This window comes from Benincasa hispida, chromosome 4, assembly GCF_027475165.1.
Source record: "Benincasa hispida cultivar pf3 chromosome 4, pf3_genome.v1.1, whole genome shotgun sequence".
NCBI classification, from domain to species: Eukaryota; Viridiplantae; Streptophyta; class Magnoliopsida; order Cucurbitales; family Cucurbitaceae; genus Benincasa; species Benincasa hispida.
Window position 1 is genome coordinate 5,426,951 of NC_143481.1, and position 23,333 is coordinate 5,450,283.

Consider the following 23,333-nt stretch of genomic DNA (forward strand, 5'->3'; position numbering starts at 1 on the left):
ATTTTTTCAACTGTTATAGTTGACAAAAAAATATGTTAATATGTCAACCCAAATCTAAGATTCATAAACTATACCTTTAAATTAGCCCAAATCTAATTCATAAACTATACGTTTAAATCAATCCATAAACTATACATTTAAATCAGCCCAAATCTAAGATTCACAAACTATACAGTTAAATCAACCCAAATCTAAGATCCATAAATTATACATTTAAATCGCTCAAATCTAAGATCCATAAACTATACATTTAAATCAGTCCAAATAAAAACAAAATAATATATCCATGAATCATACATTTAACTCAACCCAAATACAAACAAAATAATATATATATATATATATGAACCAATCTTCATTTTTATAAACATATACATATATTTCTACATTCAACCCAACAAATATATAATCGTCAAACGAATTAATCATAAAAAAAATAGCCAAACAAATAAACAAACATAATCATCTAGAAAAAATAGCCCAACAAAATTAGTCCAACTAATTTATAAGTTCATACACTACATTAGATAACATCAGCCCAACAAATAGACAAATATATACATATATTTCTAGATTTAACCCAACCAATAAATCATGGATTCATAAACTACACATTAAGTTCAGCCCAAATGCAAACAAAATGATATATATATAGGAAGATTATATATTGAAAAACAACTAGAGAAAGAATTTTACCACAAAAACGTTCGGACGATTTTGGACGGACGAACAAATGGAGGACAATTTCGAACAATTTTGGACGGACGAGCAAATGGAGGCATTTGGATGCACAAGACAAGAGCAAAATGAGGAAGATTTCAGAATTTTGGACGGAGAAATGCAACAAAAGAAGGCAAAATAAGACATAAAGCTTGAGGTGGGACGGAAGGCAGAAGGTCGGATGAGGAAGAAGAAGAGGCACGACAAATTTAATGGAGGAGGAAGTCGTGTACTCTGTTTATCGAGTACATGATAAAGGTGTAATCGTTAAAAACCTATTTTTAGGAATACTTCCCCTCCAACCCTAATATATATTAAAAAACATTATTTTAAAAAAATTATGATATTTGGAACCAAAATTATTAAAAGGATTAAAATGGTAGTACTTTTACGACTGAGATTGTAAAGCTATACAGTAAAAAAAATTGTAAAACTATTTCAAGTTTCGGATATAATTGGATGAAATTGAAATTTCAAAAATTAAAATTAATAGACATATTTAGAGTCAAAATTATTATTATTTGCAAAATGTTCATGGGTGTGGTCAAAAGTAGAATTAAAAAAGAAACTTGCAAATATCTTATTTTAAATAAATTAAATTAAACTTTTTTTTTTTTATTGTCAACAACTTTTGTTTGAGAAGACGAGAATTCAAAATATATATCTATTTTTTTAATATAAAAATGTATATATAATATATATCTATGTGCGTGTGTATTAATTAGGATCTTAGATATTTAAAATATTTAAATTTTATTTTTTAGATATTATAATTAAAACGTGAGATGAAGGAATCAAATTTCAGAACTTGAGATCATAGTAGATCACTATGTCATATTCCTTTTTAGCAATTTCCCTTATATTTTAATTCGTATGCGTCAGCTCATTTTTTTTTCCTTCCAATTTTTTATTTTCTCAACCGTCCAGCTTTCTAAACCCTACTTCAGGTTTAGTCACTCCCTCTTTCCATTACCAACCACTGCTCTCCGCACGCCGTTTCTAACCGCCGGCGTCACACCGGCCGCCGTACGCTGCACTCTCAGCCCCCACTTTCATACATTCTCACGCCAATCAGAGTTAATTATCTCCATTTTTTTCCTCAGAAACGCAGTGGTTTAGCTCCTAACCCGCGCCGTTGGTAAGATCGCGCCGCCACCTTCAAATTTCCAGGTCCCTAAGTTTTTATTTTCTGATTTGCTTTATATTTTGTTTTGTTGGGTTTTGGTGGTTTTGTACGTTTCACACACAGGGAAGAAAATCAAGAACATTAAAATTTTTCTTTTTGTTGATTTGTTCTTCAACCAATGTTCACTAGTATTAATGAAAACTTAAAACTAAGAATGTATACCTCACAATTTAGAAGGAAAAAAGGGGATTAAATCAACAAATAAAAATGGAACAAATAGCATATTATGCTTATCCGAATCAATAAACAAAGAGGATAAAAATGTTCAAGAAGAAGGAAAAAGAAAAGAAAAGAACAGAAAAAAAACTCACATGATGTGTGTTCAACTGTAAAAGTCTTGCTGGAAGGAAACTGTAGTTGGAAAGGTTGAGATTATTGTGATCAATTAAAAAGAACAACAAAATACAATGGATAACAAAATAGAAAACGAACCTTAGTTTGAGTTTAATTGAAGTGAATTGAGACATGGGAAGTATTTACATATATACTGGAGGGCATAAAATAGGTCGTATTTGCCAGGATTGTAAGCAGAAACAAAAAAACATACAAACTGTATATTTTTCCCTTTTTCCCCCTGTTTGCCATCCTGGGAAATCCGGCCTATTTGGAATTAAATTTGTTTTCTAAAAAGCAAGATTTCAAATTCCTTGTTTATTTTTATTGCAACCAGGGGTTCCAAGCAAGGGGTTAGGGACCGAAGATGACCCTAAAGCATTTGCTTCTTCGTCAAACACTGAAGAGCTTTTCGAGAGCCAATGCCAACTTACTGCATCGACAATCACCTATCAACATCAATGCCACTCACACATTCATCACAAAACCTTCCTTTTCTTTGCTTGATTCACATTATGGTTGTTATTCTTCAGTCACTGTCCGAAATTTTGAGTTCAGAAAATCGAATTCAATTTCCAGTAGGTGCATTCACTTTACTGTAACTAAGTTGATCGATGCAGCAATTGAGCCAAAACTCGAATCTGCAGACGTTGAGGATGATGATGGATCAATGAACGAGTTTTTATCCAGATTTGTTTGGATAATGCGTGGAAAGATTTCTGAAGTGTTTCCGGATTATGATAAGCAAACAGTTAATGCAATGCTTTTGATGATTGTGGAAAAAGTAGTATCTGAAATGGAAAAGGGTAGCTTTGAGCAAACGTTAAAGGCTTCCACAGATAGTCCAGATTGGGACCTAAGTGAGGATTTGTGGAAGACAGTAAGTGAAGTTAGCAACATGGTTTTGGATGATATGAAGAAGGCTACAAAGAAGGAGAAAATGAAGGGTTTTCTGCTCTCTGAGGAAGTTCAGGAAATGTGTAGGTTTGCTGGGGAAGTTGGCATTCGAGGGGATATGCTAAGGGAATTTAGGTTCAAATGGGCCCGTGAGAAAATGGAAGAAAGTGAGTTTTATGAGAGTTTGGAGAAGCTCAAAAAAGAGGCTCGTACCCAGGAAGAAAAGAATGATTCTCCAAGTGGTGCAGAGGCTGCACCTGAGGTGAAATCCGAGGCTGTTTCTCTTCCCAAAAGGCGAGGGAAGTTAAAGTACAAGATTTATGGTCTTGATTTATCTGATCCTAAGTGGAGCAAAGTAGCAGACAAAGTCCATGAGGCAGAGGAGGTGCTATGGCCGCAGGAACCAAAGCCAATTTCTGGAAAATGCAAACTGGTCACAGAGAGAATTCTTTTGCTAAATGAGAATGATGACCCATCTCAATTATTGGCTGAATGGAAAGAGCTTCTTCAACCCACTAGAATTGACTGGATTACCTTACTTGATAAATTGAATGAGAAGAATAGATTCTTATACTTCAAGGTAAAATCATCATCTCTTATTTTTCCCCCTCTTGCCTTGTGTTATTGTACAATTTTTATTGTCCACTTTAAGAATTCACTCATTACCCTATATATCTACTTGTTGCATGGTGGAACACATTAAATAGACTTGTGTTGGCAATGCAAACCATGTAGAATCCTATCGAGCTTATCTTGCAGATCAACATTTTTATTCATGTAAACAAATAACTTTTACTTGTGTAACGATCAAGTATATGTGCTTATTGGGAGATCCGTTGAGAGAGCCAAATTATTGGACCACAAGCTGGAACCTGCTGTTTTCCATGGAAGATTGGTATAAACAGGGGAGTTTTTTTTTTTGGGCCCACATACCTGTTATTATTCTTTTTTAATTGTTATTGTAATGTTTGTAAGTCCCGAGGAGAAGTTAGAATTGTTGCTTGCATTATGAGCTCTTGGTGTTTTTGTTTTGAATGTCATATATATGAATATACCTTTGATTTGGAGTTCTGAAATGACATGATGTTACCCTCTGCTCTTTTGATTGCTGGCGTTATGCATTAGGGGTGTTTATCAATGAAACTTTTCTACTCCATATTATAAAGAATGATGTAATGTTTGCAATAAGACCCTAAATTTATTGCTTATTATGAACGAAGGTAGCAGAACATCTTCTGAATGAAGAGTCTTTCCAGACCAACATCCGTGACTACTCTAAGCTTGTTGATGTCCATGCTAAAGAGAACCGCCTAGAGGATGCTGAGAGAATTCTTAAGAAGATGAATGAGAAGGATATTACACCAGACATTTTGACAGCCTCAGTTTTGGTTCATATGTATAGCAAGGTGGGCAATCTTGACCGTGCGAAGGAGGCTTTTGATACCTTGAGGAGTTACGGCTTCCAACCAGATGGGAAGGTTTATAATTCCATGATAATGGCATTTGTAAATGCTGGACAACCCAAGTTGGGCGAGTCAGTGATGAGAGAGATGGAAGCAAGGGACATCAAACCCAGCGCAGACATTTACATGGCATTACTAAGGTCATTTTCCCAACGTGGTGATATCAGTGGCGCTGGAAGAATTGCTTCTACTATGCAGTTTGCTGGCTTCTCGCTAAATTTGGAGTCATGTACATTGCTTGTAGAGGCATATGGGCAAGCTGGTGATCCTGATCAGGCAAGGAACAATTTTGACTACATGATAAAAATTGGGCACAGGCCTGATGACAGGTGCACTGCAAGTATGATTGCAGCCTATGAAAAGAAGAATCTGTTGGACAAGGCTTTGAATCTTTTACTACAGCTTGAAAAGGATGGATTTGAGCCTGGGGTTGCAACTTATGCTGTTCTTGTAGATTGGTTGGGTAAGTTGCAGCTGGTTGAAGAAGCCGAGCAGGTATTAGGCAAGATTGGCGCACAGGGTGACTCTCTCCCGTTTAAGGTTCATATTAGCCTATGTGATATGTACTCAAGAGCTGGGATTGAGAAAAAGGCGCTGCAAGCTGTGGGGATCTTGGAAGCTAAAAAGGAGGAGTTGGGACATGGTGATTTTGAGAGGATCATAAATGCACTTATAGCAGGTGGCTTTGTGCAGGATGCTAAAAGAATGCAGGATGTTATGGAGGCCCAGGGTTTTACTGCATCCCAACCACTTCAAATGGCTCTGAGGACATCTCAAGCTCTTCGTGGCAAAAGACTACGTTGACATTATTTTTTTTGACCGTTTATAAATTTATCGACAGTTCATTGCTGCTGGCAGATATGTGAATATTTACCATCAACTAGAATTCTGTGGCAAAGCTAGTGGCTGGAAATATTTTGTAGGATGGAACGGAATCTCTATGGCAAAAATTGGCATTTCAGCATTTCTTTGTGAGGCAGTGTTATTTCCCCCAACCAAATATAGGTTAAACCCATCTCTAGTTTTAACTTAACCATGCTATTTTGTGTTCCAATCTAGAAGGTAGATTTTTTCCCCTCTCCATGCCTTGGTTTGTAAGATATGCATGAAAAAAAAACTATCATTAATTGACCTAGTAGTCAATAAGGGTCATAGATATAACAAAGGGCCTAAAGGAGAATGGATTCAGTCCATGGTAGTTCTACCTACCTCCTGCCAGTTTCCTTGGCTCCGGGTTGGGTGCAAATTGGTTCCAATACTTGCATATATATACACACACACACAAACATGCATATGTTAAAAAAAAAAAAAAGCAAAGAAAATATAAGGATTTCACAACATGCTTTAATAACAGGTTCTTCTAAATCTTTTTCCTTGCTTGGCTTACATGGTATCCATTCTCAGGCTATCTCTCAATAAAGCATGCTTTCTGTTACATGAATCCCGTTTTCTCCAATTCATAGAATTCGAGTTTTAATAATATTCCCCTTTTATGTATTCGTTTAGTCGCTTGAGTTCCCCGTTTTGCTGCTCTACCAGTGCTCTGACTACATCTACTATAGAAATCATTCCAACTAGTTTGCCATCTATAACAGGAACATGTCTTATGCGATTCTCTGCAAATGCCAAAAACTTCAACTGGATTATTCTCCCCTTAGATGATCGTTGGTGCAGCTGGAGAAGGAGCTGACTTCTCTTATTTATGGTAATTTCAGAATCTAAATGACATTGTATTTAGTATTTACCTGTCATAAGCTGCACTGCTTTAAGGATGTTCGTATCAGACGTTACAGTTACTAGTTTGTCCTGTTCATGGAAAATAAAAATGTATGATTGAGAACTGTTGTTTGTAATCTGGTTTTGTAGTGAGAAAAGACTGAAAATAACCTCTCTAGTCATTATTTCTCCAACTTTTGTGTATATGGGAGATCTCCCATCTGCTATTATTTTCTTCAGGTAGTCTGCTTGGACCATCAGAAAGAAGCAATTACCAAGTTTATATTCATGGAATAGAGCACAAAGGAGAACCTATCTTCCTTCCTTCTTTCTTTCTTTCTTTCTTCCCCTCCCCTCCTCTCCCCCAGTTTTTGAATAAATATTTTGTTTCCCTACGTTTTGGGTTTAATATCCATTTGGTCTCTTGGTTTTGAAATGTTATACATTTAGTCCTTATTAAATTTTGAATTTGGTTTCAAAATGTTATAATTTTACTTTTGAGATTTGAGTTTCATTCCAATTTGGTCCATAAGTTTCAAAATTTATATTTTTAACCTTAACTTTTTTTTTTTGTTGCTAAATACTCATTTTCATCTCTAGTTAATGTCTATTAATTAATATTAAAGAATTATAATTAATTAAGTTTTACTACTTTTTTACTTTTAAAATTTTATATTTTAAATTTCACCTCATAGTTATTTTAAATTAACTAATAGCATTAATGTTAATGACTGAAAATGTGTATTTGATAAAAAAATCAAAGTTAAAAGTGAATATTGAAATCTAAGGACCAAATTGAAATAAAATTCAAATCTCAAGGATAAAATTATAACATTTTAAAACTTTAAAACTAAATTAAAATCAAAACTAAAACTTAAGGAAGTCTAAACATGTAATATTGTGAAACTTAGGGATCAAATAGCAACTAAATCCAAAATTTAGGGATAAAAATGTATTTTTTTTTCTTTTTCTTCTTTTTTTGTTTTGGAAGGAAATTGAAATTAAGAGTTTGTTTGGATTAATTAGAGAATTTTTTTTTCAAAAAAAATATTTTTATTTAAACTCTTTTGATAAAATATAGTTAAAATATACTGCAAAAGTTATTTTGAATGGTTGTCAAATACTTCATTTTTTTTAAATGGCTTATATTCAAAATTAAATAGTTGAAAACTTAATTCAAATGCATTCTAGCCTTTCAGTTACCTTGTTCTGTGACAATTCCAGCAATGTGTTCTCCTTCAGACTTCAACACCACCAAAGATCCAATGTTATTTCTAGCCATCTGCAACAAAACAACAAGTTCTCAATCTTCCAAGAAAAATACTTTCCAGCTTTTGGAAGCGGCGAAAACGAAACAAATCTCCCTACATTTTGCACGGCATCGATGGCGGTATCCTCTGCCTTACAGGTTAACCAAGAGGAGCCAATACTTCCATCTCCCCTTCTCGAAACGATCTCCGCTACTGTAATATTCTCCAAACCTTTCAGCGGAGAAGACGGATCACCTCCTAATTCCGATCCTTCCAAAATCTTTTCCACTTTATTTGTTTCTCTTCTATAAGAGTGCTGTGTGATCGTGATCTTCTTTAACGTCTCTTGCCATGACCTTACTGCTTTCATGATCCCGTGCATTCTAGATCTGAAAATCATTAGTTAATTCGATTCATTTTTCTTTTGATCGTTTATGTTATGAGTGATTGAAGAAAATTGTGACAGTTAGGGTGAAAATTGACCTTGGATCTGGATTGGACTGTAACAGGAAGCTCCTTTGAAGATCAATGTACGCTATGTTCTGTATTTCCATGGGGATTTGAAACAGAATAAACAGGAATAACTTGCAATTATCATTCATCTCATTACGAAACTCATTAGATTAATGCACACCATTCTTTGCTTTACAAGGATGTCTTGCATTCATTGATCATAATTGGTCTCATCACGAAACTAATTTTTCAATTAATATTGCGATTAGTGAACATTCGTTGCTTCAATAATCATAATGAAGGGAATCCTGTCATTGATTTTTTGAATTTAGGCTGTTTAGTGTTTCGTTTTTGATAAGACTGTTCAGTGTATCAATTACTGAATTAAAAATAGAACTTTTTATTTATAACTTTGAATATTTCAAAAAAAAAAAAAAAAAAAAAAAAAAACAAAACTTTAGTATTTTGGGACAAGGCAAATAGCTAAATTCAATTAGCATTCTTGAAAAAGAGCTAAATGACTTTTGTTTCATAATAATAGTAAACGTGAAGATTAAGTCCTATCATAAGTAGATTCGAACCATTGACATTTGCTACAAGATAAACTACTGTCTTGTTAGGAGTGAATAAATTCCACATTGATTAGGAAAGGGACTCATCATGAGTTATAGATAAGGACAATTATTTTATATTTTTTTGACATTTATTTTTTATAGACATCCTAACTTTAAATCAAAGGTTCGTAAAAATGTGTTTGACCTTGATATAACTATTTTTTATTTGAAAAACTTATTATGTGAGCACTTTTTAAAGAAAACTATAACTTATTTGGAATGGCTTTATAATTTATTTTTTTTTAAAAAAAATCATATTACTATAACATTAGGAAAGATTACTAATAAAAATCATATTACTATTTTCTATATAAGAACATTAGGAAAGATTACTAATAAAAGCGTGTTCTTTTTTTAAGTACAATAGGTGCATGGATTCAAACGACAAACTTTTTAATCGCTAAAATATATTTCATGTCAATTAAACTAATTAAAGTGCATTTAGTGGTCTTTTGAGTGATTTTAGATGGTCAATTTTTTAATATAAAAATCTTAATATATAAAAGACAATAAAATGGATTAATTTAAAACTTTTTCTATAAGGAAAAAAACATATTTGAAATAATCAAATCACTTTTAAATATAAAACAATCAAACAAGTTTGTTGTTCAATGTATAAAAACAAAGTCGGTAACTCAAAGTTGAATAAAATAACAATCCTAAAAAAGTTGGAGACTTATTAGAAATATTTTAATGTACAAAAACAAGGTAGAAAGATCAAAGTTTATAAATCAAACTTGTAATGTAAATTTAGAATTTTTAAAACAAATAAATAATTAGTTAACAGTATTCATTTTTTTAAAAAATTATTATTATTACAAGAATCTTAAATTGTATAAATTTTCATGTCAAGAATATTTCAATCCGCGACTCAATATTTTTGGTAAGATTCCAACGGCCAAGAATTATTTTTTTTCAAATCTTGGTTAATATCATCTAATATTGGAATATATTGTTATGCCTACCTAAAATGAAATTACTTAAAGATTCCTGTTTTCTTCTGCATTTCCAAAATTTTCTCTTTATCCAAAACAAATTCTCTTTTTCTTTTAGCCACGAAAGCCTTCTCACAAGCTGCTTCTCCATGTATATTTTAAGCCTTAAGCCAATCCATTTTACCACAAAAAGTGTAATGCCTCAAAGGAAAAGGGGATTCCTTCTTCTTTACTTGGAAGGAGAGTAAAGAAAGAAAGTAGACTTAGGGATGGCAAGATTTTTGGGGCAATGCCTTGTCGAGATCCAACACGAACCAAACTGAAAGTCTTTGGTTTGATAAGGAAATGCGGTCGAGTCTGCCTTGTCTCATTGTCATCCCTACGCAATTGAAAATCCAAGGTAATTGCAACTATAAACTCTAGGATTGGATGTGATGTTTGCTCAGTCAAGAAGGAAATATCTTATTTGAGAAGGCAAAACCATCCATCCCATATTCTTTGTCCAACAGAAAGGTAAAAGAAAGCTAAAGAAGGAAGTTCTTAAGCAAAAGCTAATCCAAAAGTTGGCATGTTTCCAAAGTATCTAATGCCAAATTATATATTGCTTTGGACAGGATAACTTCAATGATAAACCCAGCATTCCTTTATTGTCTGTTATGTCACTCTCACAATTGCGCATTCTACTTCCTTGGAAATCATTAAAAGCTTCTCCTCTTCCAGAAAATGAGTCGCCAGGACGGAGTTTTGAGCCTACAGATGAAGTGGAAACTTCTGCATCTGCAGCTGATACCACGCAGAATATTCGGCATCAACCAGCCCAGTCTCCTGAGATAAAACCAGAACAGCCTCCTTTAGCAACAGCTCTGGCACCTGAAAGAAGTGAAACTATGCCACCTTCAAAATCTCACAAGGCAGGCAAAGTTCATTCTCAGCCACCACCAAATTCCCGAGCCAAAAACCGATCCCGAACAGCTTCCAAGCCTTCACCACCATCGAAAGCAATCCCTCAATCTTCAGTTGCTTCCAACAAGTCTCCTTCAACGTCAGGCAAAGGCTCCCTATCTCAGGATACTTCAAAGCCTTCATCACCAGCAGGCAAATCCTCTCGTTCTCAAGATGCTTCTTCAAAGCCTTCATCACCTGCAGCAGTTGCAGCTACAGCTCCTCGATCCCAGATTACTTCAAAGCCATCGTCTCCATCGTCTTCGTCGTCTCCATCATCTCAAACATCCAGTAAAAACCATCCAAAACCATCGTCACAATCAAGATTTAAAGCCGATTCTCAACCTTCATCTTCAAGGTCAGCACTTCCATCTCAAGATTCGTCTCTGCCACCACGGTTGCCATCTCTAGAAAATTCTCGACAACCATCAGAAAGAACCTCTCGGGTTCAGTCTCCATCTCATTTTTCCAGTAAACCAACTGCACAATCAACATCACAACAGCCTAATGAGTCTCCTGCAGTCATTGGAATTCAAAGCCATCCAAATTCAAAACCATCATCACAATCAAGATTTAAAGCTGATTCGCAGCCTTCATCATCTTCAAGGTCAGCATTCTCATCTCAAGATTCTTCTATGCTACCATGGTCGCCATCTCGAGAAAATTCTCGCCAACAACCATTGGAAAAAACCTCTCGAGTTCAGTCTCCATCTCATTTGTCCAGTAAACCTGCACAATCCACATCACAACAGCCTATTGAATCTCCTGCAGCCATTGGAAACCAAACAACAAATGAAACCATTTCTCATCCCACAAATCAATCCCCAAAAGCAAGACCTACAAGCAGAGAAAGTCAGATGCAAACCAAATCAAAGCAGTCCCTGAAACCAAACACGAAACAAGTGGAGTTGAAAGCATCAAAAAATAAGTCTGAAACCAAGGAAGAGCTCTCATCTAAGAACACTTCCAATCCCCATTCAAACCAGGACTCTTTTGAAAACCCAACAAAATCAGATCAAACCATAGAAAATAGCTTAGATTTCTCCCTAGAATCTCAAGCAGAGTCAAGAGAAACTGAGGAAGAATTGGCAAAGACAACCAATGCACTTCAAACCAAAGCATCCAGAAGCACATTAATCACATCTTCCAAAATCCATCCATCGTTTGAACCAGAACAACAGGAAGAATCCATGGACGACTCATCCAAAGCTTTTCAGAAACTAAACATCAAATATTCAGACGAAGAAAATCCAAAGAGTTTCACAACACTGATCGGCCAAAACAAAGGATCGTCAATGCACTTAGTCTCCGGCGAACCCAAAAGCGAAAGCTCAATCCACATCCACCGTCAGTACAAAAGCAATCCAGATCAAAGCCCTAAATGTTCAACAGAAATCGAAGGAAATTTCATTAACGAAACACAGGAAGATTCAAGAACAGAAGAGAATCCACCGTCAGTGGAATTATATATCAACCTCAATGTACAAGGTATCAACAACTCAATCATGTGCAATACCTCATTTACAGAGAATGATCCAGGAATCAAGTTGAAACTTTCTCGAGAAACAATAAAATCTGAAGATGAATTAGAGTCTCATCACGCTAGAAAAGCAGAGTACAGTGCGAAACCTGCCGAGAAGGTTACGTATGAGCCCAGAGTAAGACGAAGATGCCTCAGAGGGATGTTAATGGAGTCGAGCGATTCTGAGGTCGAGAATCCAGGAAAGTCCAGACGCCATGGCTGCCGGTACGGTCTTAGTAGCAAAGGAAAAGAGGTCGAAACTCTGTAATGAGGAAGATCTTCCAGCATCATTCGTAACAACGGAGAAATATTCAAACGCAGAAAAGAAATTGAGGTGTGTATGTATATAATGAATTTGAAACTTGCGTGCGATATCTATATTCAAAATCAATGAAGCTTTGATTGTAATATGAACTGAAATTTTCCATGAAAATCAGGTTCATGTTTACAAATATTTGACCAACTCTTCGATTCCTAGTTTTATGACACACATCTGCTAACAATGGAAAATAAAAACATCCTCATAAAATTGAGGAGCACAATGGAAATTTGTATATTTGTATACAGAGAGAATGTAATATAATAATAATAAATAAAATAAAATAAAGTATCAAAATATAAGAAATTATGTAAATAGAAAATATGGAAAATGAAAATTTGAGGTGGATTTTGAAGGATTTTCATATCCGAGTGTGTCTATAAAATCCACAAATGACCACTCATTTATGGTGATTTTGGCAAGTAGGATGTGGTATACTTGAATACTAAGCATGAGTTGTTGTATGACACACAATCAACACATGAGGCAATGGAGAAGGAACACTTTGTATTTGGACATTAAGCATGAGAATCTAATTTACACATTTTATGGTATTTGTAATACTCCCTCTTAGATGTCGTATATATGAAGAAAATCCTAGTGAAGGAAAAAAAGTACATGTTTCATATAATTTATACTCCTAAAAAAATACAACATATTTGCTTCCTCTCATGAAAACATCACTTAAGATCTTTGAGTTGCCATATTCCAATGCTATGCACCAATTTTTCAAAAGTTGCGGTTGGTAATAATTTTGTAAATAAGTTTGCCAAGTTATCCTTTAAACAAATTTGTTGTACAGTAATGTCGCTATTTTCTTCAAGACCACGAGTGTAAAAAATTCTAGGTGAAATATGTTTTGTTCAATCTCCTTTAATATATCATTCTTTGATTTGGGATATTTATGTTGTGTTGTCTTCGTATAATATCATTGGAAGATTTTTACTAGAAGACAAACCACATGTTCCACAAATGTGTTGAGTCATTGATCTTAGCCATATATATTCTTGACTTACCTTGTGAATTGCAAGAATTTCAACATGATTCGAGGAAGTAACCGTTATGGTCAGTTTCATTGATCGTCATGATATATCAGTCCCTCCATATGTGAACAACCAACTTGTTTGAGATCTAGCTTTGTGTGGATCAGTTAAATATCCAGAATCTGTATAAACAACTAGTTCAAAATTTTTTTTTTTGGATAAAACAAACTCATATCAATCGTTCCTCGTAGATAATAAAGTATATGCTTAATTCTATTCCAATGTCTTTTTGTTGGAGAAAAACTATATCTAGCTAATAAATTTATTGAAAATGCAATATCTGGTCATGTATTATTAGTAAGATACGTAAGTACACTAATTGCACTAAGATATGGTACTTCATTATCATCTCGAGGTCGAAATATATCTTTCTTTGTATTTAGTGAACAAACTTCCATTGGAATATTCAATGAATGTGCTTTGTCCATATAAAACCTTTTTAAAATTTTTCCTGTATAAGTTGACTGATGAACAAATATCTCATATGCTAAATGCTCATTTTGCAAGCCAAGGCAAATTTTTTTTTCGGGATCTTTCATCTCAAGTTCTTTCTTAAGATAATCTATTACTTTTAAAAATTCTTCAAGAGTTCCAATCATATTTAAGTCATCAATACATACATTTATAATAGTAAATCCGAATTGTGATTTCTTTATGAAAGCACACGAACATATTGAAATATTTTGATATCCTTCTTTCAACAAATATCCATTCAAGCAATTGTATCATATCCATCCAGATTGTTTCAATCCATATAGTGATCTCTGTAACTTTATTGAATATAATTCTTGAGAATTTGATTTATATGTTTCGTGTATCTTAAATCCTTCTGGGATTTTCATATAAATGTCATTATTAAAAGATCCATATAAATATGTTATGACTACATCCATAAAATACATGTTTAGACTTTTATACACAGTTAAACCAATTAAATATCTTAGTGTAATTACACCTACTACCGAAGAATATGTCTCTTCATAATCAATGTCAGGTCATTGTGAAAAACATTGTGCAACTAGTCTTGCTTTGTATTTTGTGACTACATTATTTTTATTTCTTTTTCTCACAAATACTTATTTGTGTTCCACAGGCTTGCTACCTTTTGGTGCTTAGACTATTGGTCTAAAAGCCTAACGTTTTGAAAATGAGTTTAATTCTACATCGATTACTTTTTTCCATTGAAACCAATATTTTCTTTGTCGATATTCTTAAACTGATTTTGGTTCAGAATCCTTACTTTCGGATATTATATCAAGAGCAACATTTTACGCTAAAAAATGTTGTCAACAATTACATTAGTATGATTTCATCTTTTTCCTGTTATGACATAGTTTATTAATTTTTTTTTTTAATTATCTTTAGGTATTTCAGCTTCTTCACTAGTCATGTCAAGAATTCTTCATGGGTATTTATATTCTCAACCAAGTCTTTTTTACTACTATCAATTTTATTTTTCGAGAATTTTTATCGTCAGAATTGAAAGAATCATTGAAGGTCCTTGAGTGGAAATGAGATTGGACCCAAAAATCCAAATTTACAGAACATCATTTGTTAACCGACAGACATTCCACTAAAGACCCCCGGTTGCACTCTTCGTACTACAAATATATTTTTATGTCCATTGGATATAACCAATCAATAGTTCGATGACCCTTCACAAATTTCTTGTAAGTACAGTTGAGCCAAAATTACCGTTTTGTCCCTGTAGTTACATCTAACTCCTCAAGTATCACTAATCCCTCTAATGAATAATAAATCATAGTCCAACTATGACCAAACCTCTATCGAGCCAAGAAAGGGTGTGATGTCACATTGTTCAAGCCCCGAAATCAGCCCTTAAGGGAGCAATTTATCTACTTACCCCAGCATTAGGGAAGGAGTGAATTCCTTCTTGTGTAGTTGTGTTCCCAGTTCCCAAATTAGACGAATCCCTAAAATGATAGGCTTGTTGAGTCGGTGATCTGGCTACTCTTCCAACATAAAAATCAAAGGACCGCCTTCATAGGTAAGAGTTTACAACTTATTCAAGATTCAGGTCATATCACCTATGGTCATCCTGGTGAAATGTAAATTATGAACGATATTATATAATAAGACTAAACATTTCATGGTCTAGTCTTATACAAATTCATTTATATAAAATACCCCTACTCACATGTCTCCACATGAATGATTAGGATCAGATCATTTATAGCACTTTACAACAATTGCAACATCTACAAAGTGGGTTGTACTCGTAGTGTCTCCAAGATAAGGTATTTAGTTTTTTCCATCTATTACAGACTATTTAGGTTATCATTTAAACATGATCCACTCTTATGTCTCTATATACATGTTTAAGCTATAAGATAACCTTGGATGTTAGTTTATTGGTTTGTGGATTTAATGCAATTAAATGTCAGATAAAACATCACATATTTTATTAAATAAAAAAGATGTTTGTATAATACAATAATAAACTATAGAACACTACGTGATTTAGGGCATCAATCCCAAAAATTTCCTACTTGACCTAAAGCTAGTAGGGCCTACAATATAAAAGTCAAACTAATATACAAAGTACACAAAATAATAAACTAGGACATAACACGCCCAATACAAATCTCCCACTTGCCCTAGTCTAAACGTGGTCTGTTCCATAGACCCATACTCTGCAGATGACCCTCAAACACCTTAGCCATGAAGGTCATTGTAAACGGATCAGCAAGGTTGTGCTTTGAAGCTATCTGCATGACGATCGCGTTCTCTCGATGCACAATCTCTCGATGAGGATACTTTCACTTTATGTGCTTCCCACGCCTGTGAATCCTAGGCTCTCTGAAATTACCCACAACACCACTATTATCACAATAAAGGGTGATGGATTTTGACATGTCTGGAACCACTTTCAGATTAGTCAGGAATTTCTTGAGCCATACAGCTTTCTTAGCAGCTTCACAAGCTGCTACATACTCTACCTCCATGGTGGAGTCAGCAATACACCCTTGTTTGGTGCTCCTCCAAACTACTGCTCCTTCGTTAAGAGTGAACACCGATCCTGATGTGGATTTCCTAGAATCTTTATCAGTCTGGAAATCAGAGTCCGTATATCCTTTAAGGATAAGATCCTTAGAACCATACACGAGCATGTAGTCCCTCATTCTCTATAGATACCTAAGGATATTCTTAAAGGTGGTCCAGTGATCATATTCTGGACTAGACCAATATCTACTGATTATCCCCACCACATAGCAAATGTCAAATTTAGTACATAACATCGCATACATTAGGCTGCCAACAGCTGATGCATAGGGATCCATCTCATTTCCTCAACCTCTTGAAATTTCTTAGAACACTGTTCCTTAGACAATATAACTCCATGCCTGGAAGGTAATAAACTTCTCTTGGAGTTTTGCATTGAATACTTGACAAGCATTTTGTCAATGTACGATGCTTGAAACAGAGTTAACGTTTTGTTCTTTTGGTCTCTAAAGATAAGAATTCCCAGAAAAAACTCAACCTCTCCTAAATCTTTCATTTGGATTTGGGTTGCTAGCCAGTTCTTAACTTCAGTCAGTAGACCTATATCATTCCCAATGAGTAGGATATCGTCTACATACAATATTAGAAAAACTACTCAACTATTGATGATTTTCTTGTATACACAAGGCTCATCAACTTTCTGACCAAAGCCATAATATTTGATCGCAGTATCATATCTTATGTTCCAAGATCGAGAATTTTCAGTTCATAAATGGATCGATTAAGCTTGCAAACATTTTGCTCTTGACCTTGGGTTATGAATCCCTCAGGTTGCTCCATGTAAATGGTCTCTTCAAGATTTCCATTTAGGAAAGCAGTCTTGACATCCATTTGCCAGATCTCATAGTCATAATATGAAACAACAAATAGGAGGATTCAAATAGACTTTAACATGACAACAAGTGAGAAAGTCTCCTCATAGTCGACTCCCTTAACTTAGATATAACTCTTTGCACTAGTCTAGCCTTGAAGATTTGTACCTTCCTATCAGCACCTCATTTTCACTTGTAGATGCATTTGCAATCTATAGGTTTAACCTCATCAGGTTGATGTACATGATTCCAAACTGAATTGAAGTACATAGACTCCATATCAAGATCCATAGTTTTTATCCACTCATCCTTGTCAACATCCTCCATTGCCTTTTTGTAAGACAGTGGATCCTTAGCGTCTCTGCAATCTATCATAGCTAGGATTTATGTTAAACCCATATAGTGGACAGACGGACAACCCTCCTACTACGTCGAGGCTCCCTCAAAACATGAGGTAGATTTGACCTACTAGATGATCCAACTTTAATAACTCTTGTTAAGGTGTTGGGTCCTTCAACAACTATTATTGAAGGTTCAGTAATTTCTTTGGAAAATTCATTCAACACTACTTTACTACGAGGCTTGTGCTTCCTTATGTGGTATTCTTTTAGAAAAGTAGCGTTTTGTCGACACAATCATATTTACCTTTCTTGGCCTTCTTCTTTTCTGCCAAGTATTTGGGACAATTCCTCTTCCAATGTCCCTTCTAGTTGCAATGGAAACAGATTTCCTTTGCAACCTTGGCCTTCTTGCCCTTCTGGGCAATAACTGGTGGGTTAGCTTTCCCCTTTCCACCTTTCTTCTTCTTCTTCCACTTTTTGGTGCTGGAAGAAGAAGGCACCAAATTTATCCCAGAAGTCGAACCTCTGAAGAATTTCTTAGAGGATGAAGCAACATTTGCCTCACCCTTCTATTCCTTTGTTTTCATCAAGGATTGAAATGTTTGTAGCTTGTTGAGCAAGGTGATCAGGTTATAGTCAATCTTGTTCATAACAGCATTTCTACGGAACTGTAGGAAAATTTCAGGTAAAGTTTCCAAGATGAAGCTAACCTAATTGGCTTTATCGACCATTCATCTTCGCCATGTTTAAGTGGACCATCATGTTGAGAACATGTTCTCTAACAAAAGCCCCTTCTTGTAAACATGAATTGAAGATGTATTTGAGAAAGTTGTGCCTGAGTTACGTAGACGATAGTCTGAACGTTCCCCTCAGAGACTCCATGATGTCATGGGCTATGAGCATGAGCTCATGCTTTTTGGCCAAGACTTTAGAAAGGCTTGCCAAGATGTACGCTCGGGCCTTCTCGTTTGTACCTGTCCAACGCTTATATGCTTCTCGAACATTTCGAGTAGCATTTGGAGCTGGAATGGGATGATGGTCCTCCATTAGGACAAATCGGAGGGCATCGATGATTAAGATAGTGTTGATTGCGTTTTAACAAGTTGTGTAATTATTTCTCGTTAGTTTGTCGACAACAAGTAAATTAAGAGTCGCATAAGTCATTATGAATTAATTTGATGAAACCAAACAAATTATTTATATTAGTATATTTGCATTAAACCATTTAGAAAAACTAATCAATTTTAGCAAAATAATCTAATGTATCTTAAGTGACACCTATTTTGTAATGATGCTTCAGTGAGACAAGACAAAAGCTACCGTAGGGTGATCAGGTGCTCCTTCATAAATGAGACAATCTCAACCAATAGACAAAACAACTCCTTGTTACTGTAACTATCAATCACCATCGTTCGATCCAAAAATTATTAATCTCGCTTAACATTTCTTGTAAGTGTAACCCCTCATTTTAAATTCTAGAGTTTCGCTCTAATGAGCCAACCGTAGGGAAAAACCGATTGGGGCAAAAGCTAAAGTAACTCTTATCCATTTTTGGAGTTTGAATAAAGCATCATGCAAAAATGCCATCCATAGGGGGATACTCAAGGTGTCACGAGGCTGTGCACGAGACTTTAGTTCAAACTAATAAGAGAGACCGAGGGATATGTTGTCACACGTCACACCCCCACTTACTATAAACACTCTCTCCATTCACCTTGATATTGATCTAACATTCGTAGGGGGATACTCAAGGTGCCTCGAGGCGGAGTATAGATTTCACGGTGGGAACTTTTAGGGAAAAAAGTGAAGAGGATAAAATGAAGTATTATATACCTCATTTTCCTCCCCCTGAGCGTTTTACCTAGAGTTAATTAACTTAGGAAAATCCAGCTACTAATTTTAACTAAGTGATTATTTTAATTTGCCCAAAAAAAACATTTTCTTTGGATAGTTAAGCAATTTTTTTTTTTATTAAAGTTCATTAAACACTTTAATAAACATTAACCAATAATTACATGCTTGTAACAAATCTATCTAATTCACCTTTTCAGGTAAGTTCCCAAGTAAGGGTGTTACGTTTCCATCAACTTAAATACCTCAACCTAGACAGAACTAGTCTTAGACAAAAGGTCCCTCATAGAAACATTTATTAAAAATTTAATTTTTTAATTAAGAATCAAAGAATAGTAAATTGGGTTTTAGAAACCCTTACTTTTGAAGAACCGTTTTTCAATTGTAAAATCCTCAAACAGAATGGAACACCACCATGAGAAATTCCACTGTATTCTCTGGATGAGAATCCAGGAAGTGAGGGCTCTGACTATTTTGTAAGAGGGATTTTAGAGAGAAAAGAGGAGAAGGATTAATGTCTAGAGTTTATAGAATAGTTCTGTATCTTTCTCTATATTGTGTTTCCGTGAAAAAAAAAAAAAAAAGAAGGGAAGAAGAAGTAAGCAACCCCCACTATCACATACAGGAGAAAAAAGAGGGGGAGGGAGTTGAAAAATGATTTAAAAAATAATAATTTAATTTTAATAAATCAATTAGTATATATATTTATATGATAACTACCTTATCATATCATATATATATTAAACTATATGTTATATCAAATATAACATATAACCTATAGTTTCTATATTATATCAAATACAATATAACATATAGTTTCAATTCTCTCTCACCAATGACTTTTAATATAAATCACTGGAGAAAAAAAGAGGGGGAAGAAGTTGAAAAATGATTTTAAAAAAATAATAATTTAATTTTAATAAATCAATTAGTATATATATTTATATGATAACTATCTTATCATATCATATATATATTAAACTATATGTTATATCAAATATAACATATAACCTATAGTTTCTATATTATATCAAATACAATATAACATATAGTTTCAATTCTCTCTCACCAATGACTTTTAATATAAATCACATTTATATTAAATTTAATTATATGAATCTAATTCACATAATTAATATCTGAATCATATTCAAATATTTATTTCCTCTAAAAAAACTTTATATTATACAAATACATTATAGTATTTGTATCATATATAATTAGATTAAATTAATTATATGTTGAACAATTCAAATTAATCCAAAAATTATTCTCATTGATTCCTGTTGAGCTACAGAGGGGACCTCATGAACTTGTAGCTTGAAGTTCAAATGGTACGTGAATAATTAATTAAACTCTTTAATTAAATTATTTATCATCCGTTAACTAAGGACACTCTATTAAAGACTGTTAGCTGCACTCTTCACACTACATATATATTTCTGTGTCCATTGGATATAACCAATCAATAGTATGATGACCCTTCACAAATTGCTCGTAAGTACATTTGGGCTAAAATTACTGTTTTTCCCTTGTAGTTACCTCTAACTTCTTAAGTATCACTGATCCCTCTAATGACTAATAAATCATAGTCAACTATGACCAAACTCCTCTTGAGCCAAGAGAGAGTGTGACGCCACATCATTCAATCCCCGGAATCAGCTTTTAAGGGAGCAATTTATCTACTTATCTTGACATTAAGAAAGAAGAGAATTCCTTCTTGTGTAGCTGTATTCCCAACTCACCAATCAAACGAAACCCCAAAATGGTAGACTTATTAAGTCGACGATCTGAAAACTCTCACCCATACAAATCAAAGGATCGCTCTCATAGGCAGGAGTTCACAATTTACTTAGGATTCAAGTCATGTCACCTATGGTCATCCTGGTGAAATGTAAGTCTCTATTATGAACAGTGTTATATAATAAGACTAAACATTTCATGTCTGATCTTCTACAAACTCCTTTGTATACAATACCCTCGCTCATATGTCTCCACATGAATAATCAAGAGCATATCATTTGTAATACTTTATAATTGTAACATCTATAAAGCGGGTCGTACTCATAGTGTCACCAGGATAAGGAATCCAACCATATCCATCTACTATAGATTATTTAGGGTATCACTTAAACATGATCCACCTATATGTCTCTACATACATGTTTAAGCAACAAGATAACCTTGGATGTTAATTTATTGGTTTGTGGGTTTAGCGCAACTAAATTTCAAATAAAACATCACATATTTTATTAAATAAATAAGATGTTTGTACAATACAATTACAAACTATAGGACCTTACGAGATTTAGGGCATCAGCTCTAACAGGAACCCACAGGTCTACCACGCTTCTAGCGTGTTCAAGACTCATTAATGACAACTTGTTGTGTTGAGATATCAATTTTCAATGTAACATTTGCACCTGGTATATGTGACTTAGTTACTTTCTTTGCATCTATAAATGTTTCTGATAACTGATTTTGTATATTTTTCTAATGAATTATTTTCTGAACTTTAAGTTCACATTGATTTGTATAGGGATCTAAATAAGGCAATAACGATGCATTCTATGTAATTTATTTTTCTAACTTCTTAATTCCTCCCCCTAATGTTATAAATTTTGTCTCATTAAAATGACAACAAGTAAATCGTGTAGTAGATACATCACCCTCAAGGGTTAAAGATAATTAATAATTGATGGAGAATCATATCCAATATGTATTTCTAACCCTCCTTTAACGACCCATCTTAGTATGTTATGGTGGAACAATTGGAACATATACTACACATTAAAAAAAATCTTAAATGAAAAATATTTGGCTGATGGCTAGCTAATTGTATTAACAAGTACTTATGATAAGCTACTGGCCTAATACGTACAAGTGACGTAGTATGCAACAAAAATAGCATGACCCTATGTAGATGTAGGAAGCTTAGCTCTCATAAGCAATAGTCTAGCAATTAATTGCAAACGTTTTATAAATGATTCTGCTAAACCATTTTGTATATAAACATGAGCTACAGGATATTCAAAATTATCCCAATTGAAATACAATAATTAATAAAAATTTAGTGAGTTCACCAGTATTATCAAGACGAATGGTCTTAATTATTTAATTAGAAAATGTTGCTCTTAATTTAATTATTTGAGTAAGTAATCTTGCAAACACAATCGTTCTAAAAATGCAGACGATTCAGTTCCCTCTTTAGTTGGTGATGGTCTAATTATCACTTTTCCTTGAGATCAAGCATCACATAATCATTTATTAGATTGAAGAATCTTCTGGCTCTTCAATGGGTGTCCATTTGAATTATCAATAATTCTTCTCACCATTATAGATCCCAGATGACCCAATCGGTCATGTCAAATTGTAAGTATATCTGGATTTATGAACTTCATGTTCATTGTTGCATATGTTTTACTTACTCGTATATGAGTATAATATTATTTAGAATATAAGGTAGACAACTTTTCTAGTATACGTTTTTCATGTAAGACAGTAGATATGATATAAAGATATTCTATCTCATTTTTTCTATCAGTTTCAATATGATAACCATTGCAACCTATATCTTTAAAACTTAGTAGATTTCTCTTTGATTGATAGAGAACAATGTATTATTAATTGTAAATTTTGTTTCTCTAGGTAAAATAATATTTTCCTTTTCAAATCCTTTAATTAGGTTTGCAGAACCTGATATTGTATTGACTTTTGCTTCCAACATTATTAGTTTGGATAAATATTTTTTACTTATAACTATTGTATGTGTGGTTTGCATAATCTACCAGACAAAGTGTTGGATTTATGTCCTAAAACTCGCAGTTTGTAAAATAATAAACAGTTTCTATAATCAATAAACTTATTATTAATTTTATAAATTGTATACATGGAAGTCTAAATCTAATAAAC

General features: G+C 33.9%; 3 protein-coding genes across 5 annotated transcripts; 2 read left to right on the top strand and 1 right to left on the bottom strand.

Moving 5' to 3' along the window:
* Positions 1-1,523: 1,523 nt before the first annotated feature.
* Positions 1,524-6,509, top strand: NFD5 (pentatricopeptide (PPR) repeat-containing protein). Of its 2 annotated transcripts, none has more exons than XM_039028850.2 (4): positions 1,524-1,890; positions 2,577-3,716; positions 4,357-5,604; positions 6,195-6,509. In XM_039028850.2, exons 2-3 carry the CDS (start codon positions 2,607-2,609, stop codon positions 5,401-5,403), a joined length of 2,157 nt encoding a protein of 718 aa, XP_038884778.2. In that variant the 5' UTR covers positions 1,524-1,890; positions 2,577-2,606; the 3' UTR covers positions 5,404-5,604; positions 6,195-6,509. The 2 variants fall into 2 exon arrangements, with proteins under 2 accessions (XP_038884778.2, XP_038884779.2); XM_039028851.2 differs by having other exon boundaries at positions 1,524-1,858.
* On the bottom strand, positions 5,922-8,239 carry LOC120075451 (CBS domain-containing protein CBSX3, mitochondrial). Of its 2 annotated transcripts, XM_039028852.2 has the most exons (6): positions 8,049-8,239; positions 7,684-7,954; positions 7,519-7,597; positions 6,487-6,560; positions 6,345-6,405; positions 5,922-6,215 (listed from the first exon to the last, which is right to left on the bottom strand). In XM_039028852.2, the coding sequence occupies exons 1-6, from the start codon at positions 8,165-8,167 to the stop codon at positions 6,073-6,075; spliced, it is 747 nt and encodes a 248-aa protein (XP_038884780.2). In that variant the 5' UTR covers positions 8,168-8,239; the 3' UTR covers positions 5,922-6,072. The 2 variants fall into 2 exon arrangements, with proteins under 2 accessions (XP_038884780.2, XP_090169135.1); XM_090313009.1 differs by having other exon boundaries at positions 6,345-6,560; positions 8,049-8,181.
* Positions 8,240-9,643: 1,404 nt separating this feature from the next.
* Positions 9,644-12,494, top strand: LOC120076895 (uncharacterized). Its single transcript, XM_039030845.2, has one exon. It carries the CDS (start codon positions 10,224-10,226, stop codon positions 12,297-12,299), a length of 2,076 nt encoding a protein of 691 aa, XP_038886773.2. The 5' UTR covers positions 9,644-10,223; the 3' UTR covers positions 12,300-12,494.
* Positions 12,495-23,333: the final 10,839 nt, after the last annotated feature.